The 22,604-nt window shown below is 70.6% G+C and overlaps 1 protein-coding gene across 1 annotated transcript; it reads left to right on the forward strand.

The window, feature by feature from the left end:
* Positions 1–17,251: 17,251 nt before the first annotated feature.
* On the forward strand, positions 17,252–18,379 carry SOX1 (SRY-box transcription factor 1; the record flags this gene model as incomplete). The annotated part of the gene is made up of 1 exon (XM_084235501.1): positions 17,252–18,379. The coding sequence occupies one exon, from the start codon at positions 17,252–17,254 to the stop codon at positions 18,377–18,379; it is 1,128 nt and encodes a 375-aa protein (XP_084091627.1).
* Positions 18,380–22,604: the final 4,225 nt, after the last annotated feature.

Consider the following 22,604-nt stretch of genomic DNA (forward strand, 5'->3'; position numbering starts at 1 on the left):
AGGGGTTATTTGGGGGCTAGATCACCTTAACTCTTAGTTTAGTATTTAGGGTCCAGTTATTCCTGAATATCTAGCTGCTCTATAATTGCTGAACCCTAAATTAGTTTCAGTTTTTCCAAAAAATCTAGACTCGCTTTTTTTTTAAAGATACTTCTGATGAATTTGTTCCTCGAGTTGCTCTAATTTTCAGATCCAAAACTTGCACTTGGTTCTTTTTTATAGATTCCAATTCTTTGCTGAGATTCCCCTCTGTTCACTTATCAAGGCTGTGTTTTCCTTGAATTCTTTGAACATGTTTGTAAAGCGCCTCTAAAGCCTCTGCTAAGCGCAGCCCGGAGCCGCCTGGGCCTGGCGTTTCCCGACTGTTGCTTCCCAGCATGTCTAGTGACGTCATTTTTGTTTTTGCAGCCACATCCAGGGGTTCAGTGCAGAGTTGACTCTAATTAAGGGGGTGCTGTGGCCACTGAACTGTTAGTGAAGCCTGCTGGAGATGGTGGGGTTTCCAAGGGAGTGGTGGCAGCGACTGGCTGGGATCTAAATTGGGTCACACAAGACAAGCCATGAGGTAAGAGCCGCTGGGACGAGGAGGGGCCCTGTGCACGCCGGGGGGCTCTGCTGTCACCAGCCGGGACCGCGGCCTTTGAGGCACGGTGGGCACAGATCTAGACGGAGGACGCCGGCCACGAGTCCTGGAGTCTGCCGCTGTCCTCTTCAGTACTGGCTCGAGGCCAGGGAGTGGGCGGTCACCGTGGGTGGTCTCGGGCCTTGTGCACCACTGTGGACAGCAAGTGTCTCCCAAGCCCCCACTCGGCCCAATCTGCACGTCTTTCTCTGGGTCTTTCCAGGACTTGGATTTGGTGTTTTTAGGGCAGGCCTCCCCTAGAATGTCACTGGTGTCCCAGCTGCACCTGGGGTCCACGCCCTCTGGCCCGCCCTCCGCCCCCCGGCGTCTCGCAATGGGCCTTGGCTACTCAGGCCCCGTATGGGGGCAGCGTAGTCCTCAACACGCACCCCTGGGGCCCCAGGGACTTCCAGGCCCGCTGACGCTGACCCCAGCCCAGAGACCCACTGCGTCAGCCCCCAGGACTCTCTCCACTCAGAGGTGCAAGCAATCCTCCGGGCCCAGCCCTCTGCCCCAGGCAGGCTGGGGTGTCCGCTCGCCTGATGGCTGCCTTCTGTTGAAGACCAGGGTCCTGCCAGCCCCGCTGCCTCCCATATCTCATCGGACCTTCAGCTGACTGGCGGCCGGAGGCCCACACAGTGGGGTTTCTGCGCTGCAGACCGGTCCGTCCTGGCTTCTGCGGAGCTCGGACCACGTCCTGGGCCCTTCCCTCCGTAAAGCACCTGGCATGCAGGGAAATGGACTTAAACAGCCAGTCACTTTATTTGGCTTAAGCAAGAAGCCAGTTTCTCTGCATGTCCATACTCATTTTAATAAAGATCTGTAGACTTGTGGGGGATGTCATATGTCGAGGCACAACAGGGCAGCCTGACGTCGGCGGGCGTGTGGCCCTGGGAGTGACGGGGCGGCCAGACAGAAGTCCAGGAAGGTGCCTCAGCGGAGAGAGGCGCCCGAGGCCACGCGGGTGGAGGCGGAGCCGGGGACCTGCTATCCCGGGACAGGCCCCGCTGGGAAGGCCCCGCTGGGACCCAGAACAACACCTCAGACCTCAGGGCATGCGGAGAGGAGCAGGTGTGGAAACCGCTCTGCATGGGTGCAGGGCCAGCCAGGGGGCCAGGAATCAGTGCACCCCAAGGCCCGACTTGTTTACAGAGACGGCAGGCTCCCTGTCCACAGAGGATGGCGTCCGGCCTGAGGACTCTTCCGTTCTGTAGGCCGGCAGCTTGTGCTCTGTCAGTGATTGTTGGGGATTGCAGAGGGAGCCGCCGAGCGAGCAGCCGGGCAGCCGTCCGGCCAGGCTGTGGGGCAGGTGCTGGGACGAAGACGGGGAGGTGCTCACGGTCAGCGCGGCAGGCCAGAAGGGAAACTGCTCTGGGACAGCTACTGGGGATATTTCCAGAACCCTCTTTGGGCTCTGAGCCCCCAGCCCTGTGCCATCGAGGTGGCCCTGTGTTCTCAGCCCGAGCGCTTGGCCCCTGGAGAAGACACTGCAGGTGCGGAGCCCCAAGCAGCTCGGCCCATCGCGACTTGCTCGTCAGTTCCATCCCCGCGAACTGGGCAGTTTTTGCCCAACATAGAGAAGTGTCCGGTCAGTTCTGGCCGCAGTCATCTGGTGACTGAATGTTTTCACTTTGGCAAAAAGGCTGCGTGTCCCCCCGTCCCCGCCCCCTGCGGAAAGAGCCACGTCCAGTAAGAGCCTTGCGACCCCACTGCGGCCAGAGCGGCGTCTGCGCGTGCGCTGCTGCCCGGAAAGCCGGGAGGCTGTTTCGGCGCACGTGTGCGTGACGGTGTGCGTGTGCATGAGCGTATGTGCGTGCGACGGTGTGTTGCATGAGTGTGCAACGGTGTGTGTGCACATGGGACAGTGTGCGTTTCTAATGGTGCTGCTGTGTGGGCGGTGTGTGGTCGCACGAGCGTGACCCCGCAGTGTGCGCCTGCGGGTGTGCGCGTGGGCGTGCTGCCTGGGTGTGCGCCGGGGCAGCTGCACGCCCGCGCCTGCGCCTGCCTCCAGGCCGCCTCCGCGTCGCCTTGCGAAGTCCCGGGCCGCGCGGGGAGCGGGGTCTGTCACCACCATATATTGTGTACAGTTTGTATATGAAAAAGGAAGAATGATTAAAAGTCGATGAGAGACTGTTTATAAATCTTGATTGCTTCATAATTTTAACTTTGAGCAACATTTTTATCATAATTACAGGCTTTCTTAAAGCATTTATGCAGATTGTTGTTGCTCAAAGGGGGTTTATTCCATTTTGGTGTAAACTGCACTGTTTTCTTTATGAAATCCCTCGAGCTCCTCACACCCAGAACTCGGGCCCCAGCCCGGCAGCTCCCAGAGGCTTCTCCGGACGCCCGCCCCTGGGGCTGGTGCGTGGCTGGCCCCTCGCGGCCCAGGCTGGCCCCGGGGCCCCAACACGCTCCCGGTCACTCGGCCCTGGAAGCACAGAGCCCGGCCGGGGAGGCCCGCGACCGCTCCTGCTTTCCAGCTGAGGCCGCGGGGGCGGCGCTTGCTGCCTGGAGCCAGCAGCGAGTCCCTGAGCCTTGGAGACCTGCCCGGGGCCCTGGCGTCAGGTGGATTCGAAACCCAGGAAAACGCCATCAGCCCTTCCGGGGAACCTGCACGGCACCGCGGCCGGGGGGCCGGGGCACAGGACATTGCCCGGCGAGAAGGGGAGGCTGAGGGCAGCCCCAGCACAGCCCAGGCCCCACGGGCGCCCCAGTGGAGCCCCCACAAAGCAGGCAGCGGATTCAGTAAATCCTGGGAAGGAAGGAAGTCAGTTCTGCAATAAGATACTGCCCCAAGCAGGGTGCGCCCCAGCCTGTGTTGTGTGAAACGGGGTGCACCCCACGCGCCCATGGAGGCCTGACCCGGACCAGGCGCCCTGCACAGACGCGGTGAGGACGGGCCGTCTCCAAAGCCAGTCGGACTTCCGGATGGCTCGAGGCTCGCGCCAGACGGCTCCGGGGCGGGCGCCAGGGCCCCAGGAGGCAGTGGGTGCCAGCGGTCGCAGGGTGCCGGGCGCCCCGGGGAGGCCAGCTGCTTGGCCGTGCTGGTCTTCAGCTGCCCCAGGAGGGGCGCCCCAAGTGCCCCACACCCCACGCGCCCCCCGCACTACAGGAGGCTGGGCGCCAGCTGGAGGACGCACAGCGTCAAGCAGCAGAACTAGGCCCGCTCCAGCCGGGGCCGCTTGGTGCTGCCCGACCACCTACCACCAGCAGCCACACCCCGCGCCAGGCCCACCTACCCCGTAGCAGCCGGGCAAAGCCGCAAACACTAGCAACTTCACCAAGCAGTTCGGATTTCCAACATGCAGGACACTTGGTGCCCATGCAGGCCGTGTGCACACACGTGCGGGTCCACGCACCCCACCGCGGCTACAGAGCCCCACCCTCAGGGCCCCAGGGAGGCCCAGCAGGGCCACCTGCCCCTGCAGCCATCCACCTGGTCCCGCGATGGCCTTGCCTGAGCCCCTGGGCCCTTCAGGACCAGCCCCCGGGGAGCGTGGCGTCCACATCTCCGGCCTGCACGCACTACCGGCCAGGCAGGCTGAGCGCTCGAGGGAGCGGGCCAGGGGCACTTGTGTCCGTCCACCCTGAGCACAGAAATTCAACCAGTCGGCAAAACCCCTTCCTTTATGGTTCACCCACTGGCTCAGTGCAGATCCTTGGATAAAATGACAGGAAAGTGTCCCCGCGTCGCTGTGAGGGTCACTCAGTGGGAAGGACGGGCCAGGGCCTCCAAGGGGGCTGGGGGGCTGGGAAGTGTGGGACCGTCAGGGACGCCCCCAGCCACGGTCTCCTCCAGGCTCCGGCTGAGTCTTCTCCATCCTTCCAGCCTCTGCCCCTCGCCCAGTTCCGGGCCGCAGCCCTCCTGACAGGCGCAGACCCCACAAAGCCCCTGACGCCGGCCCTACAAGGCCGTCAGCTCCCGGGCCCTTGGCTCCGGCAGATGCTGCCTGGCGTCCAGCTCCACCCGGTGTCCGGCCGGGCCCCAGGCCCCAGCGCCAGCTGGAGGGACAGGGCTCGGGAGGCCGACATGGACCATGGGCTCACGGTGACCCGTCCCCAGCCCCCTCGGGTGTGGATGGGCCGAGAGTCCTTACCACTCTCCCGTTAGCCAGAGGGCAGTGCACGTGGCCACGTGAACGCGGCTTCTCCAGCTCGTCCCCAGGGGGTCCCTCGACGACCTTGTTGAAGCCTGGGCACTCAACTAGGTGCCACATGGGGTCCCAGACCCTTCCAGAGAGGCTGAGACTTTGTAGAAGGACTCAACTGTACCTGGGGTGGGGCTGGCCCTGGGGTGGCCTGAAAGGCCATACTTCTGTCAAGTGACGGCCGGTGCCAGGCAAGGCGGACGCAGGGTTGCACGAGTGGCCTCCCCCCAGGAGGCGAGAGGCCGAGTTTCCCTTTCCTGGCGGCTCGGGGCTGTGGCAGCATGTGTGGGAATCGGCTCGGCTGTCGCTCCAGCAAAACAGAACGAAACGCGGGACACAGCAAGCTTTTGGCTTATTTATTCTAAAAGCGCCAAGTGTTTGTATTGAAGCACAATCTGGATTTTTTTAAAAGATGTATTTATTTATGCACACAAGAGCTGGGGTGCGGGCCAGAGGTGGGGGGTGAGAGGACTCCCCAGAGACAGAGCGGGGAGCAGAACAGGCAGATCCACTGAGATCCACTGCTGAGGGGAGCAGCGGGTGAGACAGGAGAGTCTGCTGCCCCATGCGGGAATCTCCCTGGCCTGGACGAACTCATGCTGCAGAGGCTGCGGCCGCGTCACAGGCTGCGTCTTAAAATGACATTTTGATTCAATCCCGGGAGGCCGGGCGAGGCTGTTGGCACCGGGGAGCACAGTGTGGCTGTTCCTGGGCGAGCCAAGCCGCAGGCAGGCCGGTGGGGGGGGGGAGCTGCGAGCTCCCCTCCCTGGAGCCCGGAGCAGCTTTCTTGAGCTCACACGGGCGCGTTCCTGCTCACACTCTCTGTGGTAGCGTCAGCGCTCCCCCCGCTGACCTTCAGCTTCCAGAGGAAGTTCTGAAGGTGAAGCTGCAGCGGGGAGGGAGGAGGCAGGGCCCGGAGGGCTGTGCAGACCTGGCTGACGGCTGGGAGGGCGGCAGGGGGAGGGGCCTGCACCCTGGCAAGGGGCGTTTCGCAGCCCGTTTCGCAGCCGGAAGTGGGCACTTGGGGGACTTTTCAAGAACAGAAAGGGCTTTGAGGGAGGGAAGCGCTGCTGCGGCCCAGGGAGCCTTGCTGCGAGCAAACAAACATCCAGGCCGGCCTCAGGAAGGGGCGCCCCTTCGCCCCCTCCCCAGGAGAGGGGTCCCGGCCCGGAACTAAGAAGAGCTGTTTGGCACCTCATGCTCCCACCTGGCTGCAGGGAGGACTGGGGGTCCCCAGGCCTCCACACCCACAAAAAGCCCATCTCCCCACGCACACCCCCCACACGCCCGGCACCGCCTCCCCTCCCTGTCTGCTGACCTGGGCCCTGCCCGGGGCTCGCCTGGCCCGTCAAGGGCCTCTGCGGTGGCCAGTCTCACTCCCGGCCTCCGGACAGAGGCTGGCGGCCAGGGCGGCTCGCAGAGCAGAGCCTGGGCGCGGGGGTGCCAGAGGGGGCACAGGCAGGGCAGGCTGGGCTCCAGCTCCGCCAGAACCGGCACCGCCACCGCCTGGGGAGGGAGGAGAGGCCTCGGAGGTGGGTTCGCCGGCAGGGACAGCAGCCTCCGCGCCACCTCCCTGGCTCTGCCCCCCTCTGCGCCGGGCAGCGCCCGCTCTGGCTTCCGAGGTGGCTCCCCGCTCCCGGCCCAGCCTGGGGCTCGCTCCCGGGGCGCCCCACGACCCTGGGGTGGGCGGCCCACGGGCGGGTTCAACTCCGCTCCGCAGCCCCCACCGCGGGGAGATGCGGGTTTGACATCTGTTTGCCAGAGTGTTTCCACTTAGCCTAACACCCACTATTAAGTGACAGAATTGTGGCAGCCTGTCAGAGGCAGCTGACTGGCAGCTGCTCAGTTACGAGCCATTCAGATATTTGCAGGTTTGGAAGCTTTGTGCAGTGTTGTACCCAACCTTTCAGTGATTTAACATGTAAAATATAAGTCAAAGTTTTAAATCTGGATTCCAAAATGTTTCCATTTTCCATACAAAAGGAGCCGCTTTCAGGGAGGCTGCTGGAATCGGTCCAATGCCGGGGAGTCTCGCTCCCGCCACCGGATTCCTGCGGAAACCCGGTTTTTAAAAAATGTCAGGACCAAACTCTCTCCCTGTTTTACTGACAACTCGGATGACAGAACCAAATTACCTGAAACTCCAAGGGAGTTCGGCTCCTCAAAAGTAGATTTGAAAAGCCAGCAGGACCCCGGGAGGGACCGGCCTGGCCTCGGGGACGGCGGGCAGCGCAGGGCAGTGCGGGCGAGGCCGGGCAGGTGCGGGCGAGGCCGGGCAGCCGCACCCCGCCGCCCTGACCGCTCGGCCGATTAAGAAATGATTCGCCAATGACTGACGCGGGGCTTCCCCCGGGAAGCTCCTCTGGGCAGAGCCGGGACTTGGCTCCACAACGGGATCGGCCCAGGCAGGGTCTCCCCAACTCCCGGCTGCAGCAGGAAATCAGATCAGCTCCTGCGGGACGGAGCGGCCGCGGGGGGCCCTCCCGGGGCTGCCCGCCCTCCTTTGCCTGCGCCCGGCGCTGGTGACTCCTCCGTCCCGGGTCCGGGCCTCTGAGCGCCGCGGGGTTCTCGACGGCAGCCCACGGCCCCGACGGCTCCGGGGCCACAGGGCGGTTTTCGGGGAGCCCGCTGGGAGGGCGGCCTGTGGCCGCGGGAGCCGGCGCGGGGAGGGCGGCGGGGCCGGCCTGGGGGCTCCGGTGCGGCGCCAGCCGGGCCGCCCTCCCCGGGGCTGCGGGGCCGGGGGCGGGCGGGGGCGAAGAGCAGGGGCGGGCGAGCCGCGGCGGCGACGGGGCGCGCGGGGCCGCGCCGGGGTCCCCTGGGGCGGGAACAAAGCTCGGGCGCGCCCCTGCGGGCGGGACCCAGGGGCCGGCGAGGGTCGGGGCGCGCGGAGCCGCCCGGGGTGCCGAGCCCCGCCGTCCCGGGAGCGGGCGGGGCGCGGCGGCGCCGGGAGGGGCGCGGGCCCGGGCCCGGACCGAGAACGGAACCGAACCTCGGGGCAGACCCGCCGGGGGTGGGGCGGGGGCGCGGCGGGGGCGCGGCGCGGGGAGGCCGCAGACGCGGCTCCACCTCCCCTCGCCGCGGCGGCGCAGCTGCTCCGAACCAACTGCTCGATTCTATTCACCGCGCGCGGAACAAAAAAGTGGCTATTTATTAGAATACTTGTTTGGCATTGTTCGGCGCCGCACAAAAGGCGTTTCATTATGTGGAGGGATCCCCCTTTTTCCAGAGAGAAACAATAACTTGAAATTGTCTTTAAAGTCTTTTCTATCAATAATAAATTTCATTTCTCGTCTCTCTCGCCGCGGCGTGTGTCGGGAGGGTGCGCGCGAGGCGAGGCGGAGCGGCGCGCGTGCGGCGAGTGTGCAGCGGCTGCGTGAGTGCGCGTGTGGTGCGCGTGTGCTGCGCGTGTGGGTGCGAGCGCGTGGCGCGGCGCCGTGTCTGCGGGGCCGGGCCGGGGCCGAGGGCGGCGGAGCGGGCCGGGCCGGGCCGGGCCGGGGAGGTGCGCGGCGCCCGCTGGAGCCGGAGGACGCGCTGGCCGGTGAGTGTGGACGCGCGCGGGGCCGGGCGGGAGGCCGGGGCGGCCGTCGGGGCCGCTCGGAGGGGCGTCTCCGCCCTGGTCCTCGGCGGGGACGGGCGGGCGCTTGGGGGGCGCGCAGGGCCGCGCGGGGGGCGCTCGTCGCCGCTCACCTGCGTGTCCGCGCCTCCCTGGTCCTGGCGTTGGGACGGGCCGCCGCGCAGCAGGCGGGGGGCTCTCGGGGTGCCCCTCTTCGGGGAGGAGGAGGAGTCGCTTGGGAGAGCGCGGCGGCCCCTCTCCGGGCCCTCCCGGCCGCCCTGCCCGGGCCGCGCGCAGCCGCGGAGAAGGCGCCGCAGCTGGAAATCACGCCGAGAAATTAACACGTCGCGCGCCACGCGGCGAGCCCGCTCGGGGAGGACTCGGTTCCCTCCGACCGGCCGGCGGCGGCCCTGGCGCCCCCAAACCAAACAAACTGAGCAGCTCGCCCCACGCGCGGCGCCTCCGCCCCGGGGACCAGGCCCGGACCCCCGAGCGCCGCGGCCGGAGCCTCCGGCCGGCCGGCGAGGTAGGGGCCCCCCAGGTGGGGCCCGGGAGACCCCAAGACCCGCCCGCTGGGGCCCTCCCTCGAGGAGGCGGCCCGCGCCGCGCCAGTCCCGGTCCTGCGTCCTCCCTGCTCCTGCGAAATCGCAGCCGCGCGGCGGCACCGCGCCCCGCCGCGCCCCGGCGCCCGCAGCCCGGGCCGCCCCGCAGCCCCCGCCCCGCAGCCCCCGCCCCGCGCCCCCGCCCCGCGCCCCCGCCCCGCGCCCGCGCCCGCGCCCGCCGCCGCCCGGGACGCGCCCCGGGAAGTGGACTCCGGCCGGCGGGGCCGCGCGCGGGAACAGGTGTTCGGCCCGGGGGCGGCGCGGGTCGGTCAGCCCCGGGGAGGCCGCGTCGGCGCCTGGCGGTCCCCGGCGCGCGTCTGCGAAGGGCGGGGCCGCGAGGGCCGCGGACACCCGGCGAGGCTGCCCGGGCGCCGGCGGCTTCTCCCGCGCGCTGCCGAGGGGGCTCCTGTCTCCCCAGGGCCGGGCGCCGCCGACTCGCGCCCTCCCCCGGCTCGGCCGGGGCGCCCGCGGCAGAAGGGGGTGCGCGCCGGCCGGCTCCGGCCCCTGGCGCCCGAGGGGGGCTGCCGTGGGCGCCGACAGCCGCGCCCGCGCCGCCCCGCCCCGCGCCCGCTTCCCGGCGGCGGCCCCGCTTGCAGCGACGCGGAGCGAGCGCGGCGGCCCGAGCCCGGCGCGGAGCACGGACGCCCACCAGGGCGCGCGGGGGGACGCGGGGGCGCCGGCGGGCGCGGGGGCCGCAGCCGGGACGGGCCGGGACAGGGGCGTCCCCGCGCGAGCCGCCCGGCCCGGCCCTGCCCGCGAGCCGGGGCCACCCGCGCGGGACGGCGCTGGGCCGAGGGGCGCCGCGGAGCCTACCTGAGCGCGCGCCGGGGGCGCCGGCCGGCGAGCTGCCTCCGCTCCGGGCGACGCCGCGCGCCGAGCGCTGGTTTCCGCCGCCGCGGGGAGGAGACGCGGGTCCCCGCGCCGGCCCCTCCCCGGAGCCTCCGGGGCTCCTTTGTCCTTCGGGTCACTCACTCCCCAGGGCCGGAGGCGCCAGCCCGGAGCAGCCCGTCGGTACCGGAGCTTTGGCACCGCGCGGGTGCGGCCTTTCTGGCTGGTGGGGAGGGGGAGCTGCAGGCGCCCCGCTTCCTCCTCGCTGCCCCAAGTTAAGGTTGGGGCCCAGAGGCCCCGTGAGCGGCACTCTCTGGGGTGCCCGCCCCACCCCGCCTCGGTTTCTTGCTGCTGCTCCCAGGAGGCCGCCTTCCGGGCGGGGGTGCCTGGAGACTCTTCGGGATGGATTTTCAGTCCTTCCTCAGCCCTCCTGTCACCCCAAACACCTAGGACTGACTGACAGGAGCCTCTCCCCGCTCTCCAGGGTGCCCCGACCTCGCCCAACCTGACGTCCCCTGGGCCCGCTGGAGGGCAGATAAAGGGCACCCAGGGGCGGCTGGGCGGGCGGGCCGGGGGTGCCGCTGGCTGGGCTGGACCGGACCAGCCCCGGCCTGAGCATCTCCCTGCGCTGCCCTGTCCGCGCTTTCCTGAGGTGGGGGGCGCGCGCTGAGCACACTTGAAATTGTGTCAAAGTGATGTTTTAATCTCACTGAAAAGTATCAAAGGACGAGCTGGAGCTGCGAGGGGAGGCTGGGGCTGCCGCAGGTGGGCAGAGGCTGGCGGGGAGGTCGGAACCGGAACCGGTGCGCGGGGGGCCTGGCCCAGCCCGCCTGGTTTTCCCACGCGGGGTCCTCCTGGCTGTGTCCTGGGAGCGGCGCCTTTCGTCCAAGGCCAGCGCCAGCGGGCCCGGCAAGGCTGCTGCCCGCCCCAGCTCGCCCCAGCTCCCCGGGCGCCCCCGCCCACCCCAGGCAGCGCCGGGAGCCCCGGGGCTGGGGCTGGTCCTCCCAGCGAGGGTCTCCACCGCCCGCACCCCCACCCCGGGGCCGGCCGCCGGCTCAGAGGCCTCGGCCCCTCCCAGGCCTTGATGGGGAAGCTGCCTCAGCCCCGGGTCCGGCCGCCGCCCGACGTCCCGCCGTTTTAACTTGAAGTCACGAGCTCCCCCCACCCGGGAGGGTCCCGTCTCCCCCGAGTCTCCACACAGTCGTGGGCGACAGGGAGCCCCCGCCGCCGGGCCGCGCCTCAGGACCAGCTCCACGTGCTAGAAAATCACAAGTTTCCTACAACGTAAAAAGGTGTATTCAAGTTGTTAATTATGGGGGTTTGTGCAAATGAAACTTTAGCAGTGACCCATTTAATTTTGTGGTAATTACTGACAAAACAAGACAAGGATGAAGCGCAAGACGGGGTGTTTATCTTGAGGGAGAACATGGCGCTGACGTAGTTCAGCCCGGAGCGGGGACTCGGGGGAGCCGCAGAAGCACCCGCACCCGCGCTGAAGCCGAAGCCACCGGGGCTCGAGCCCCAGGAGGCTCCGCGCAGGCGACTTTCTAAAGAACCACTAGGATTTGGGAGGCGCTGCGGCCCCCCAGATCCAGGGCTCAGAGGCTTCTCCTCCCGCTGCGTCTGGTCTCACAGTCTCCACCCGACCCAGGAGTTTGATTTTTGCGGGTCTCAGAAATCTGGGAGGCAGGAGGCGGCAGCGGGGCCCTGCGGCTGCCCCTGCTCCCGCGGGCAGCAGGGGCCCAGGGGCTGACCTTCGCCGCAGGCCCGGGCGGCGCAGAGAGCGGGCGCCCCCGGCGTTCCCGGGCGCGGTGGGCCCGGGAGGCCTCAAGCCCCCGCCCCGTCCCAGGCAGTGGGCGGGAGGGACCTGGGTTCCTTCCCACTTTCCTGCGCCTTGGCGGGACTTTCCCTGGCCGCCCAGGAGGGGAGGGGTCAGTGGTTCCATCGCCCATCTTTGCCGCCGCCCAGGGCTGGGCAGCCGCGTAGCCAAGTGCAGCCCCGCCAGGCCTCGGGGCACTAGCAGGGGACCCCACTCAGCCGCGCTTCCCCACCACCCCCTAAAGAATCCGAGTGGACAGGGGATGCTGGCACCCGGGCCCCTGCGCCAGGGAGGGCGGAGGGCTGGGGGGGAGCCCCGTGACCCCCGCTGGCCCCGGGCAGGCCGGGTGAGGGGTGGAGGCCGCGTCCTTAAGGCCACCCGGCAGAGCTGCGCCCTGGGGCGGCGCTCGGCCCTGCCCCCGGCGATCGGCCTGGGCGGGCCGGCACCCTCGGGAGGGCCGCGCCCCTCGGCCGCAGGTGGGCCCGGAGCGCCTCCCGAAGCGCGGCGAGGACCCGGCCCGGCCGGCCGGCCAGCCCCGGAGGCCCCGCGCCCGCCGCCCGCCGCCGCCTCCAGCGCGCGCCGCCCCGCCGCCAGGGCGCCGGCCCTCGGGCCAGGGCTCACCTCCTCGCGCTCATTCACAAACCTGGTGGCCGCAGATGCAGCCTGAATACTGACGCGTCTCCCCCAAGCGCTGCGCGTTAACCCAATTACAGAATTCATCAAGAACTGGGTTGAATTATCTCTTTCCATACAGTATCAGCATTAGCCTAATTAAAAGCTATAATGTCTGATATAATGATTAAATCGTTAGCTCTGCTGTAGGGAAGCAGTATTTTGTTTTCCCTTCAATTAGAAGCTGATTGAGGTTTTCAGAGCGGGTCAGCTGTGAAATCTGAATTATATGTGTGAGAGCTGCTCACGGGGTGAGCCCCTACTCGAAAGCTCCCAGAGATGCTCCAAATGCCTTCGCCCGAGAGCTGGCGGCGCCGGCGGCGGGGCTGGCTCTGCGGGGCGGCCTCGCGCTCGGTCCCCGAGGCCGCCGCGCGCTTCCCGGCCCGCGACCTGGCCCTCGGCCCGCGGGCGCCCCGGAGCGCCCGCCCCGCACACGCGGCCGGCGAGGCGCGGCCCGGGCTGGAGAGCGCCGGGCCCTGGCGGCGCGGAGGCCCGCGGAGCCCTCGCTGGCGAGCGCGGGCCCCTCCCCAGCCGGGCGGCCCCTCCCTCGCCGCAGACGGGAAACTTCGGGGCTACTTTGGCGGCTCCTGGCGTCCTTGGAGGGCCGCGGGCCCGCCGGAGCCGCCGAGGGCAGAGGGTGGGCCGGGAGGGCGGGCACGGGGGAGCCCCGCGCCCCGAGAGCCGCCGGGCTGCGAACCCCGCCGCGCAAGCACCCGAGCGCGCACCCCGAGCCCGGCCCGCGGCGTGTGGCCGCGCGGGCGCCCGCGGAAGGCCTCGGACCCGCGTCCGCGAGGCCCGCCCGGGCAGTGGCCGCCAGACGGCGATCGCGGCCCGCGCGGCGGCCGGGCCGGGCCGGGGCCCGGGATGGGAGCGGAAAACCGGTCTCCCCGCCGCCGCCGCCCGGCCCTGTCTCCGGGCGGGGCTCGCCGCCCCTCTCCCGCGCGCTGCTCGCCGGCGGCCGCTTCCTCGCTGGGAGGCCGGCCGAGGAACCGGCGGGCCCCCCGTGATTTGCCTCCTTTGGACTCTGGTGCTAGCTTTTGGGGTGACACCGGGCCCGGGAAGGCTTCGCCCCGCGCGGCCCACCAGGCCTCCACGTGGCCGCGCCCTCCCCGGGCCTCGGGGGCAGCCGGCGGAGCCCGAGCCGGGCGGCTGCACCGAGGCCAGAAGCCTCGGAGTTCAGTCCTCGCGCCCTGCGCCGGCTCAGACTGCCCCGGAGCGCCTCACCTGCCCACCTCTCACCTGCCCACCTCTCACCTGCCCACCTCTCATCTGCCCACCTCTCACCTGCCCGGGGAGCGAAGCTGGCGCTGGCCCAGAAGGCCCCTCTGGAAGCCCGCGGCTGGCGTTCGCCTCAAACCTCGGCCCGCACTCTGTTGCCGGCCACCTCTGTGCTCCGCGGGTGTCTCGGGGCACAGCCAGGGGGAGGGCGAGCCGCAGCGAACCCCACGGGGCAGCGGAAGGTAACCGAGTCAGAGCAAAGTCCAGAACTCAGTTTACTCAGAGGTGCAGGACTCTCGTGCAGTTGCGTGAACACATCACACACATTCTCCACGTGTGTGCCCTGCACAGACACGCGCAGTCTGTATGAGCACATGGAGGTGCACGTGCCACTCCCATCAGCACAGTCGCATGCAGGTGCATGTTGTGTGCACACACGTGCGTGTGCACACGTGCAGTTGCTGTGTAAATGCACAAGGGTATGTACATGTGCCCATAGATTGTGCCTCTGTGTGTATGCACATCGGCGCATTCATGTGCAGCCTGGGTGCACGTGCACGTATGCCCTGCACATATGCGTGTGTATGTGCTTACACGTGTGCTGTGTGTGCACCCATGTACACATGTTCTGGATACACTGTGTGCGTGTGCGTTGTGTGCACATGCGTATGGTTTGTGTGTGCACATTTACACATGCATCCAGTACCTGCTTCTTGGTGCACACGCATGTGTGCCTATCTTAGGGGAGTATAACCATGCCCGTGCGCATAGGCACACCTGTGTGTATCTAAGTTCTTCTAAAGGCAGCTTGGGTCTGAATTTTTTTTTTGAGGATCGTGCCCATGGGTTAAATGAAAGAACAGAAAACATCTTTACTCATCCACAATTCTACGTTGGTGTTTGGCATTTTGGGTAGAGAGAGACAATGAAGTTTCTGAGGTGCCAAGAGAGGGCATCTGGCCAGCCAGACAGTGAAGGCACCGCCCCTCGGCGGGCTCTGCCGTGACTGGGAAACCTTTGGGTCCATCTCCACATCCTCTGGAGCCCAGCGCGGAGAAGGTCCTCTTTCTGCGCAGGAAGGAGATTCCCTGGCACCCTGGTGCGGGGCGGGGGGCGGAGACAGAGAATGGGGGAGAGGGGGTGTTTTCTCCAAAGGGCTTGGAACTGTTTTCTCTCCTTTTAAAAAGTCCCTGGGGAGAGGGGTCAGAAGGAACAAAACACGGACGCCCCCAGGAGCCACTGCCCACAGGAGTGCCATGCACCCGTCTTCGTGCCAGGATGGAGGGCACGGAGAGCTCTGGCAGCGCTGCCCTGCCCTGCCTAACTGGCACCGGCTGCAAGTGTCAATCATCCATCGCTTGGCAACAAGTTACACCTGCAGCCCTGCTGGAAGGCTCACGCACGTGGGCACTGGGGTGGCGCCCACTTGGGCCTGGGGAACACGCGTCACTCGGTGGGGCTGCTGGAGAGCGCGCGGCCCGCAGAGCGCACGCGGGCCGGGGCTCTCACCGCCGCGTGGACGCTCGGAGCACCAGGGCGGCGTATTTGGAAACAATTCTCAGGACCACGGTGGAAAGAAGCTGGAGCGTTTCAGAGTCAGCTACCCAAGTTCCCGAGGCATAAAGCCGTCCTGCGAGGCGCGCCGAGCGCCGGGTGTTTATGAAATAAATTGCTCCATTGATATGGAGAATAATGTGCCAGGCACGACTCAAACAAAGCGTTTTCAGGGGGTCTTAGGCTATTTAGTTTAAAATCTAAATTGAAAAGCAGAGGAAAGAAATCTTTCAATCGCTAAGTGGATAATATAGTTTATAATTTGTAAACCATTTCCTTTATTTCCGTCTTGCTGACTTCCCCGAACGCGCCGGTCCCGCCGCCTCCCGAATGGTCCCCGGGAAGCCGGTCTCCGGCGTCCGAAACAATATTCTTGTTCTTTTTTTGTGCGCGCACAATGTCGCTGATGTTTGCGGGCGGCGCGGAGACAAATCAGAAGGTTTAACAAACTCGACGGGTGAAATAAGAAGGTGGCTGAAAATCGAGTTTATAACCGAGACGGTTTGCAAAAATAAATATGAAATGACGCTTCCTTTCTCACACAATGGCACAGTGTTCGACGAGCCCCCTGTCAGCTCTGGACGGCCCGACGTGCACGCGGTTAAGCGCGGGGACCCGCTGGCGGCGGCGCTCGCGGCCTCGCGGGGACGTGGTTCCGGCCGGTTCTTTAACCGAGAGCGGGAGCGACGGTGTCGCCGGGCCGCGCGCTTTCACCCGAGCGGGGCGGCCGGCCCGGCCCGGCCCAGCCTGGCCCGGCCCGCAGGGGCCCGAGCGCCGCCGCTCGCCGCCGCGCCGCGGCCGCCGGCTCCGCCCGCCAGAAGCCCCGCGCCTCGGCGGGGCCGGGCGGGGCCGGGGGGCCCGGAGCGGGCGGGGCGCGCCGGGGCCGGCCGCGGGGGCGCGAGCGGGAGGGGCGCGGGGCGCGGGGCGAGCGGCCCCGGGGACTCGCCCGGGGAGCGCGGCCGGGTCGTTGCTCTGCGGTTTCCACAAACTTTCCCAACTGTTGTCGGGCAACGGGACGCGCGGCTGTTGGCGAGCGCGCCACGGCCCCGGCAGGGGGGCGCCCACGGGGGAGGCGGCCGTCACCCCCGGCTCGGGAGGGCGCCCCGGCCCGCCCCGCCCCCCGCCCCCGCCCCGTCCCGTCCCCGTCCCCTGCCCCCGTCCCCGTCAGGCGCTCGAGGCCGGCGCGCGGGCGTCGGGTGCGGAGGGGCGAGGCCGGGCCGGGCCCGGAGGCGGCGCTGGGCGGCCCAGGACGCGAGCGGGCGCGCGGGGAGGGCCCGGGCGGCGGCGCTCGGGGGGCCCCGCGCCCCAGGGCCCCGCCTCCCCGGCCCCCAGCGCGCCCGGGCCCCCGCGACCCCTCCCGGCGGGCGGAGGGCGGAGGGGCCGGGTCTGCAGCGCGCCCCCGCCCGCCCCGCCCGCCCCTGCCCGGCCCGCCCGGCCCTGCCCGGCCGCCCGGTCCCGCCGGCGCGCGGGGGGCGGGGGGGGGGGCGGCCGGGCCCGGCGCGGCGCGCGCCCAGGAAGCAGCGTGGCTGCGCCCCCGCCCCCCTCTTCCTGCCCCGCGCCGCCCCCGCCGCCCGCCCCCCGCGCGTCAGCCGCCGGCGCGCCATGCAAATCACCGGCGCCGGCGGCTCCCATTGGCCGCGCCGCGCTCATTTAATGGCAGCCCGGGCCCGGCGTATGGCTGCTGGGCCCCGCGCGCCGCCGGCCCCGCGTGCGCTCCGCTCCAGCGCCGGCCGCAGCCCCGGGCAGCCCGTCCGGGCTCGGCGGCCCCGTCCAGGCCCGCGCGCCCTCCGCGGCCCGGCCCCCGCCCCCGCGCGCGGCCCCCGGCGCCGCCCCCCCGCGCGCCCGCCCGCCGGGGCCGCCCGAGCCGGAGCCGGAGCCGCCGCCCGCGCCGGAGCCCGAGGAAGGCGGCCGCGGCGAGCCCCGGGCCGGGCCCGCGCGCCCCCCACGGTGGAGCCGCCGCGCGGCCGCGACCGCACCTGCTCGCCCCGCCCGGCCGAGCGCGCCCCGGCGGCGGCCACGGCGAAGACGGAGACCCCGGGCGGCGCCCGCGCGGGCGAGCGGCGGCCGCGCCGGGAGGACCTGGGCGCCCCGGAGCCCGCGCCGGACGGCCGCTGAGCGCGCGCCGCTGCCCCGCCGGGCCGCGCCCCGCCCGCGCCCCGCGCCCCGCGCCCCGCCCGCGCCCCGCCGTCTGCGCTCCCGGCCGCGCCGCGCCGCGCCGGCCCCGCCGCCCCGATGTACGGCATGATGATGGAGACCGACCTGCACTCGCCCGGCGGCGCCGCGGCCCCCGCGAGCCTCTCGGGCCCGGCCGGCGCGGGCGGCGGGGGCGCCAAGGCCAGCCAGGACCGCGTCAAGCGGCCCATGAACGCCTTCATGGTGTGGTCCCGCGGGCAGCGGCGCAAGATGGCCCAGGAGAACCCCAAGATGCACAACTCGGAGATCAGCAAGCGCCTGGGCGCCGAGTGGAAGGTCATGTCCGAGGCCGAGAAGCGGCCGTTCATCGACGAGGCCAAGCGGCTGCGCGCGCTGCACATGAAGGAGCACCCGGACTACAAGTACCGGCCGCGCCGCAAGACCAAGACGCTGCTCAAGAAGGACAAGTACTCGCTGGCCGGCGGGCTGCTGGCGGCGGGCGCGGGCGGCGGCGGCGCGGCCGTGGCCATGGGCGTGGGCGTGGGCGTGGGCGCGGCGGCCGTGGGCCAGCGCCTGGAGAGCCCGGGCGGCGCGGCGGGCGGCGGCTACGCGCACGTCAACGGCTGGGCCAACGGCGCCTACCCCGGCTCGGTGGCGGCGGCCGCCGCGGCCGCGGCCATGATGCAGGAGGCGCAGCTGGCCTACGGGCAGCACCCGGGCGCGGGCGGCGCGCACCCGCACGCGCACCCGGCGCACCCGCACCCGCACCACCCGCACGCGCACCCGCACAACCCGCAGCCCATGCCCCGCTACGACATGGGCGCGCTGCAGTACAGCCCCCTCTCCAACTCGCAGGGCTACATGGGCGCGTCGCCCTCGGGCTACGGCGGCCTCCCCTACGGCGCCGCGGCGGCTGCGGCCGCGGCCGCGGGCGGCGCGCACCAGAACTCGGCCGTGGCGGCGGCCGCGGCGGCCGCGGCCGCGTCGTCGGGCGCCCTGGGCGCGCTCGGCTCGCTGGTCAAGTCGGAGCCGAGCGGCAGCCCGCCGGCCCCCGCGCACTCGCGCGCGCCGTGCCCCGGGGACCTGCGCGAGATGATCAGCATGTACTTGCCGGCCGGCGAGGGCGCGGACCCGGCCGCGGCGCAGAGCCGCCTGCACTCGCTGCCGCAGCACTACCAGGGCGCGGGCGCCGGCGTCAACGGCACGGTGCCCCTCACGCACATCTAGGGGCGCGCCCCGCGCCCCGCGCCCCGCGCCCCGGCCCGCGACGGACGCCGGGGACACGCGCCCGCCGGAGGCGCCCTGTACAGTATTTATCGCCCGCGCCGGACACGGACCAGGCCCCGAGCCCCGGCCCGGCCCGCCGGACCCCGCCGGACCCCGCCGGACCCCGCCGGACCCCGCCGGCGTGCGCGCCGCCGCCCCGAAGCCAGGCGACCCGGACGCGCCGCGTGGGGCCGGCCGCCGCGTCGGGCTGCTGCGCTGATTCGCACCGAGACCCGCGCGCGGCCCGGCGTTCGTGAAACTTTCCTGCCCGAGCGGCCCGGCCGGTTCTGTGTGATTCCCTGTTACTGCGCGGCGAGATCTTTACGCTCGCGGCGGCGCGGCCGTGTGCGGAGTCTCCTGGAGGCCCTGGGAGTGCAGAGGCCGCTCCAAAAACGCCCCGGCGCTCCGAGTCCTGCATCGAGAGACAAAGACGAGCCGCCCCGCCCCGCGCGGGCCGCCCGCGGGCTGGTCGGGGCGCGGGGGGCGGGCGGGCCGAGGCGCCGGCGCCGGGCGGCCGGGCGGGGTCGGGGCCGGCGGGGCGGGCGGGCGCGGGAGCCGGGACCTCGCGAGGGCGCGTCGGCGCGCAGCGAGAACAATGACCCCGCGCCGCTCCCGGCCGGCCGTTCCCGCGCGGGCTCCGCGTAGCGGGGACGCCCCAGGGGGCCCCGCCCCCGCCCGCCGGAGGGCGACCCCGCGGGCCGGCCCCCCGCAGCTGACGCGGCCGCGCGGGTTTGCAGAATTTGCCCCAGGACACCGGCTCCGCGAGGGGCCTGGCGGCGGGCGGCGCGCTCCGGGGAGGGGCGCCCCGGGTCCCCACCCCGGGCCTGGGACCGACGCGCCCCGCGACCAGACGGAGGTGGTTTCACGCTTTAAATTTTTCAAGTCTATTTTTTCTAGGTGTTTATTGGTACATCACGGTTCTTTTCTGGAATTCAGAGTTTTCTGTAAAACCCCGTCTCCAGGTGGCCCGACGGCTCTAAATCCCGCATCCGGAGTCACCCCGCGCCCGGCGCCCCGACGCGGCCACCGCGGCGAGGAGAGGCCGGGGGAGCGGACCCGGCGCCCCGGACAAGCAGCTCCGAGTGACGCCCGCCTGGCCTGGACGCGCCGTCCTGGAGTTTTTGATAATTTTGCTTACAGCACCCGCCCCAAGTGACTGAGAAATTTCAAGAATGGTGTCCGCTGCTTTCTCGCAGGAAAATAAAGTCCCCTCTCTTTTTCCTTTTCTTTCTTTTCCTTTCTGTGGCTGCGCCCGCCGTGCCAGGCGCGCGGCTCCTGGGGCAGTAGCTGGGCCGCTGCGCGGAGGCGGGGCGCGCTGGCCGGTGCGGCCTCCCCGCCCTGCTGCGCTGCGCCGCCGCACCCTGGGCTTGAGGCCCAGACAGTTCGTCCCGGGCCGCCCCCAGCCCTGCACCTGCTCTCCCGGGGCGAGGCGTGTGCCCGGGCGGTGCCCGTGGGCATCTGACGCGCACCTGTCGGCTGCGGCCCCGCCGCGCGGCGCTTCTCACTGTGAAAGTTCGCGGCGGGGCGGGTCGAGCGGGCCGCGGCCCCTTCACCTGGAAGGTGGACTTGGCTCCCCCAGCGCCCGAGCACCAGCTGCGGCCCCGGTGCCACGGGCTGGGCCGGGAGCAGACAGCAGGGGCGAGGGCCGGAGTCCCCGGGGCGGCCGCCAGCCTCGTCCATCGGGCGCAGGAGGCAGCGGGCGCAGGAGGCAGCGGGCGCAGGAGGCAGCGGGCGCAGGAGGCAGCGGGCAAACTCTGCCCAGGCCGGGGCCAGTCTCGGTGGAGGCTCCATCCCAGGGGCTCCGGGGCCCAAGCCCTGGAGAGGACACGGCCCGGCCAGCCGCCTCACCAGGCGTGACCTCGGCCTCCCGGTTCTCAACAAGTGGGGGCGCCTGCTGGGCCCTTCGCTCCCCAAGTCACCAGCGCCGCTGCAGGCCCCCTGCGCGCCTCCTCCTCTGGAAAGGCCCCCGTTTGTCCCCCAGGGGCGCGCGCGGGGGTGAAGGGCCGGGCGAGGCCGGGCCGGGGCCGCGGGGCCAGAAGGCGCAGCCACGCGCCTGGAGCTCCACCGGGCCGGGCTGCGGTGCCGTGTCCAGAAACGCCCGGTTCGCTCGGGAAACCCGCAGCGGCCTGGGCTGCAGCGCCCCCCGCCCCCCCCACCCCCCCCTTCCGCAGCCTGACCCGGGCAGAGGCTCCAGCAGCGTCGGCAGCAGAATTTAATAATAGGTTTGATTCCTTGGAAACTTCAAGTGAAAAGCAGCCTTGGCCTTGGCGGCTCCGTCTCCAGCGCGACGATTTGGCGGGATTGAAAGGCCGGGCCGGGGGCGGGGGCGCGGGCGGGGCGGGGGGGGGGGGGCCGGCCCCCCACTCTCGCAGTGGCGGCGAGTGGAGGCCGGGCCGGGTGGGGGCGCGGGGGCCCCTTCCCCGCCCGGCCCGGCCGCCCCCAAGGCGAGGCCCGCGGGGGGCAGGGCGCCCCCCCCTCCCGCCCCGCCCGCGCCTCCCCGCCCGCCCGCCCGCCCGCGCTCCAGCTGCGCCCCGAGGCCGCGCCCCGCCCCGGCCCCAGCGCTGGGGGCGCACCAGGCCCTGGTCCCCGGGCCCGCGGCTCCTCTGCGGCCGGCCCCTCCGACCCCCCGCCTGCGCGCCGTTCGGGGCGCCCCCGCGCCGCCCCCCGCGCCCCCCTCCGCGCCCCCGCGCCCCCCCCGCGCCCCCAAGCCCCTCCCCGCCTGGCCCGCGGCCTCCGCTCCCCGCGGCTCCTGGACCTCCGCCGCGCCCGCCCGGTCTCCCGCGCTGGGCCCCTTTGTCTCCACGCCCGGCGCCCCGACTCGGGCCAGGCGCCCCCGCGCGTGGGGGCCGGTGCTGGGGACCCCCGTCGGCGTCCCCCGGGCTCGGACCCCCCAGTCCTGCGGGCCGGTGTCCGCGGGGATTAAGCGGACGCGGGAGGGAGCGTCTTGTGTCCGGAGAGAGCGGGATTAGGGGCGAGGCCCTGGAGGGCAGCCCTTTCACGGTGCGGGGTGGGGCGGGCGGCCCTGGGCCCGCAAGGGGGGGGCGGGGACCTGCACCCCAGCAGGCGGGCGGGTGGGGGGGGCGCAGGCGCTCAGCCCCTGGCCAGCGTGTGGGGGGCCGTGGGAAGAGGCGAGGCCTGTGCCCCCACCGGGCGTGCCAGGCCGCGTTGGAGACAGGCCCGCACCCCATGGCTGTTGGGGGGCGCGGCCAGGGGCGGGGCGGGGTGGGGGGCTTGGACAAGGAACCAGGACCCTCCAGCCTCACCGGCTCTGTCCAGGCGTTCCTGCCCCCCCTCCTGGAGGCCGGGGGCCCTAGGTTCTTGCACACCCTGGGGTGCAGGAGCACGAGCACGCTGTGCAGTGGGGGCCATGCACCCTGCTAGGGCTGGGGGCACTGGACCTGGCTGTGCCAGGGGAGGAGGGTGAGGCCTGATGGGGTAGCCCCCAGGCTTGAGCTCAGGGGAACCGGAGAAGTGGGGACACGAGTTTGGGGTGAAGAGAAGAACGCAGGCGTCTGTGCCCTCCTTGGCATGTGGGGTTTGTGCTGAAATAGGGCCGGGAGAAGTGGGGAACCCGAGCGAGTGGGGTCTTCAGACACAGGCAGGGGCGGAGCGGGGGCCAGAGAGGGCGGCTGCCGTCCCCCTTTGACCGGAGGCCGGGGAGAACACCAGGAGCGCAGAGGGGCGAGGGGACCCTCTGAAGCCGCCCGGCCGCCGCCAGCAGGACACGCTCTCTGGAGGGCAGGCGCTCGAGGTCGGGGGGAACCACAGCTCACCGTGGCCAAGTCACTCAATGTGGCCCGTGGGGAGCCGCGTCTCTGGGGGACCCTGGACCCCCGAGAGGCGTGCAACCCCCAGGCCCGGTGTCACTGCCCACGGCCGCCTCCCACAGCCGCGTGGGGCCTGGCGCTGCCGCAGGGAGCAGCAGGCCGTCGTCACATGCAAAGCCTCGGAATAGCAGCCAGTCACATCAGCGGGAAATCAGCTTTTGTTAGATTTTGCAGTTTCAGGAATTAGGCATTCTCTGCAGAGCGCAGCTTTGAGAAACTGCACTGTCAGGCGTGTTCCCAACGGGGGGTGCTGTGAGCATGTGCGGGGGCGTGGGGAGGGGGCTATGGGAGCGTGGGGTGGGGGATCCTGTGAGTGTGGGGCGGGGGATCCTGTGAGCCTGAGATGGGGGATCCTGTGA

This window comes from Talpa europaea (assembly GCF_964194135.1).
Source record: "Talpa europaea genome assembly, chromosome: 6".
NCBI classification, from domain to species: Eukaryota; Metazoa; Chordata; class Mammalia; order Eulipotyphla; family Talpidae; genus Talpa; species Talpa europaea.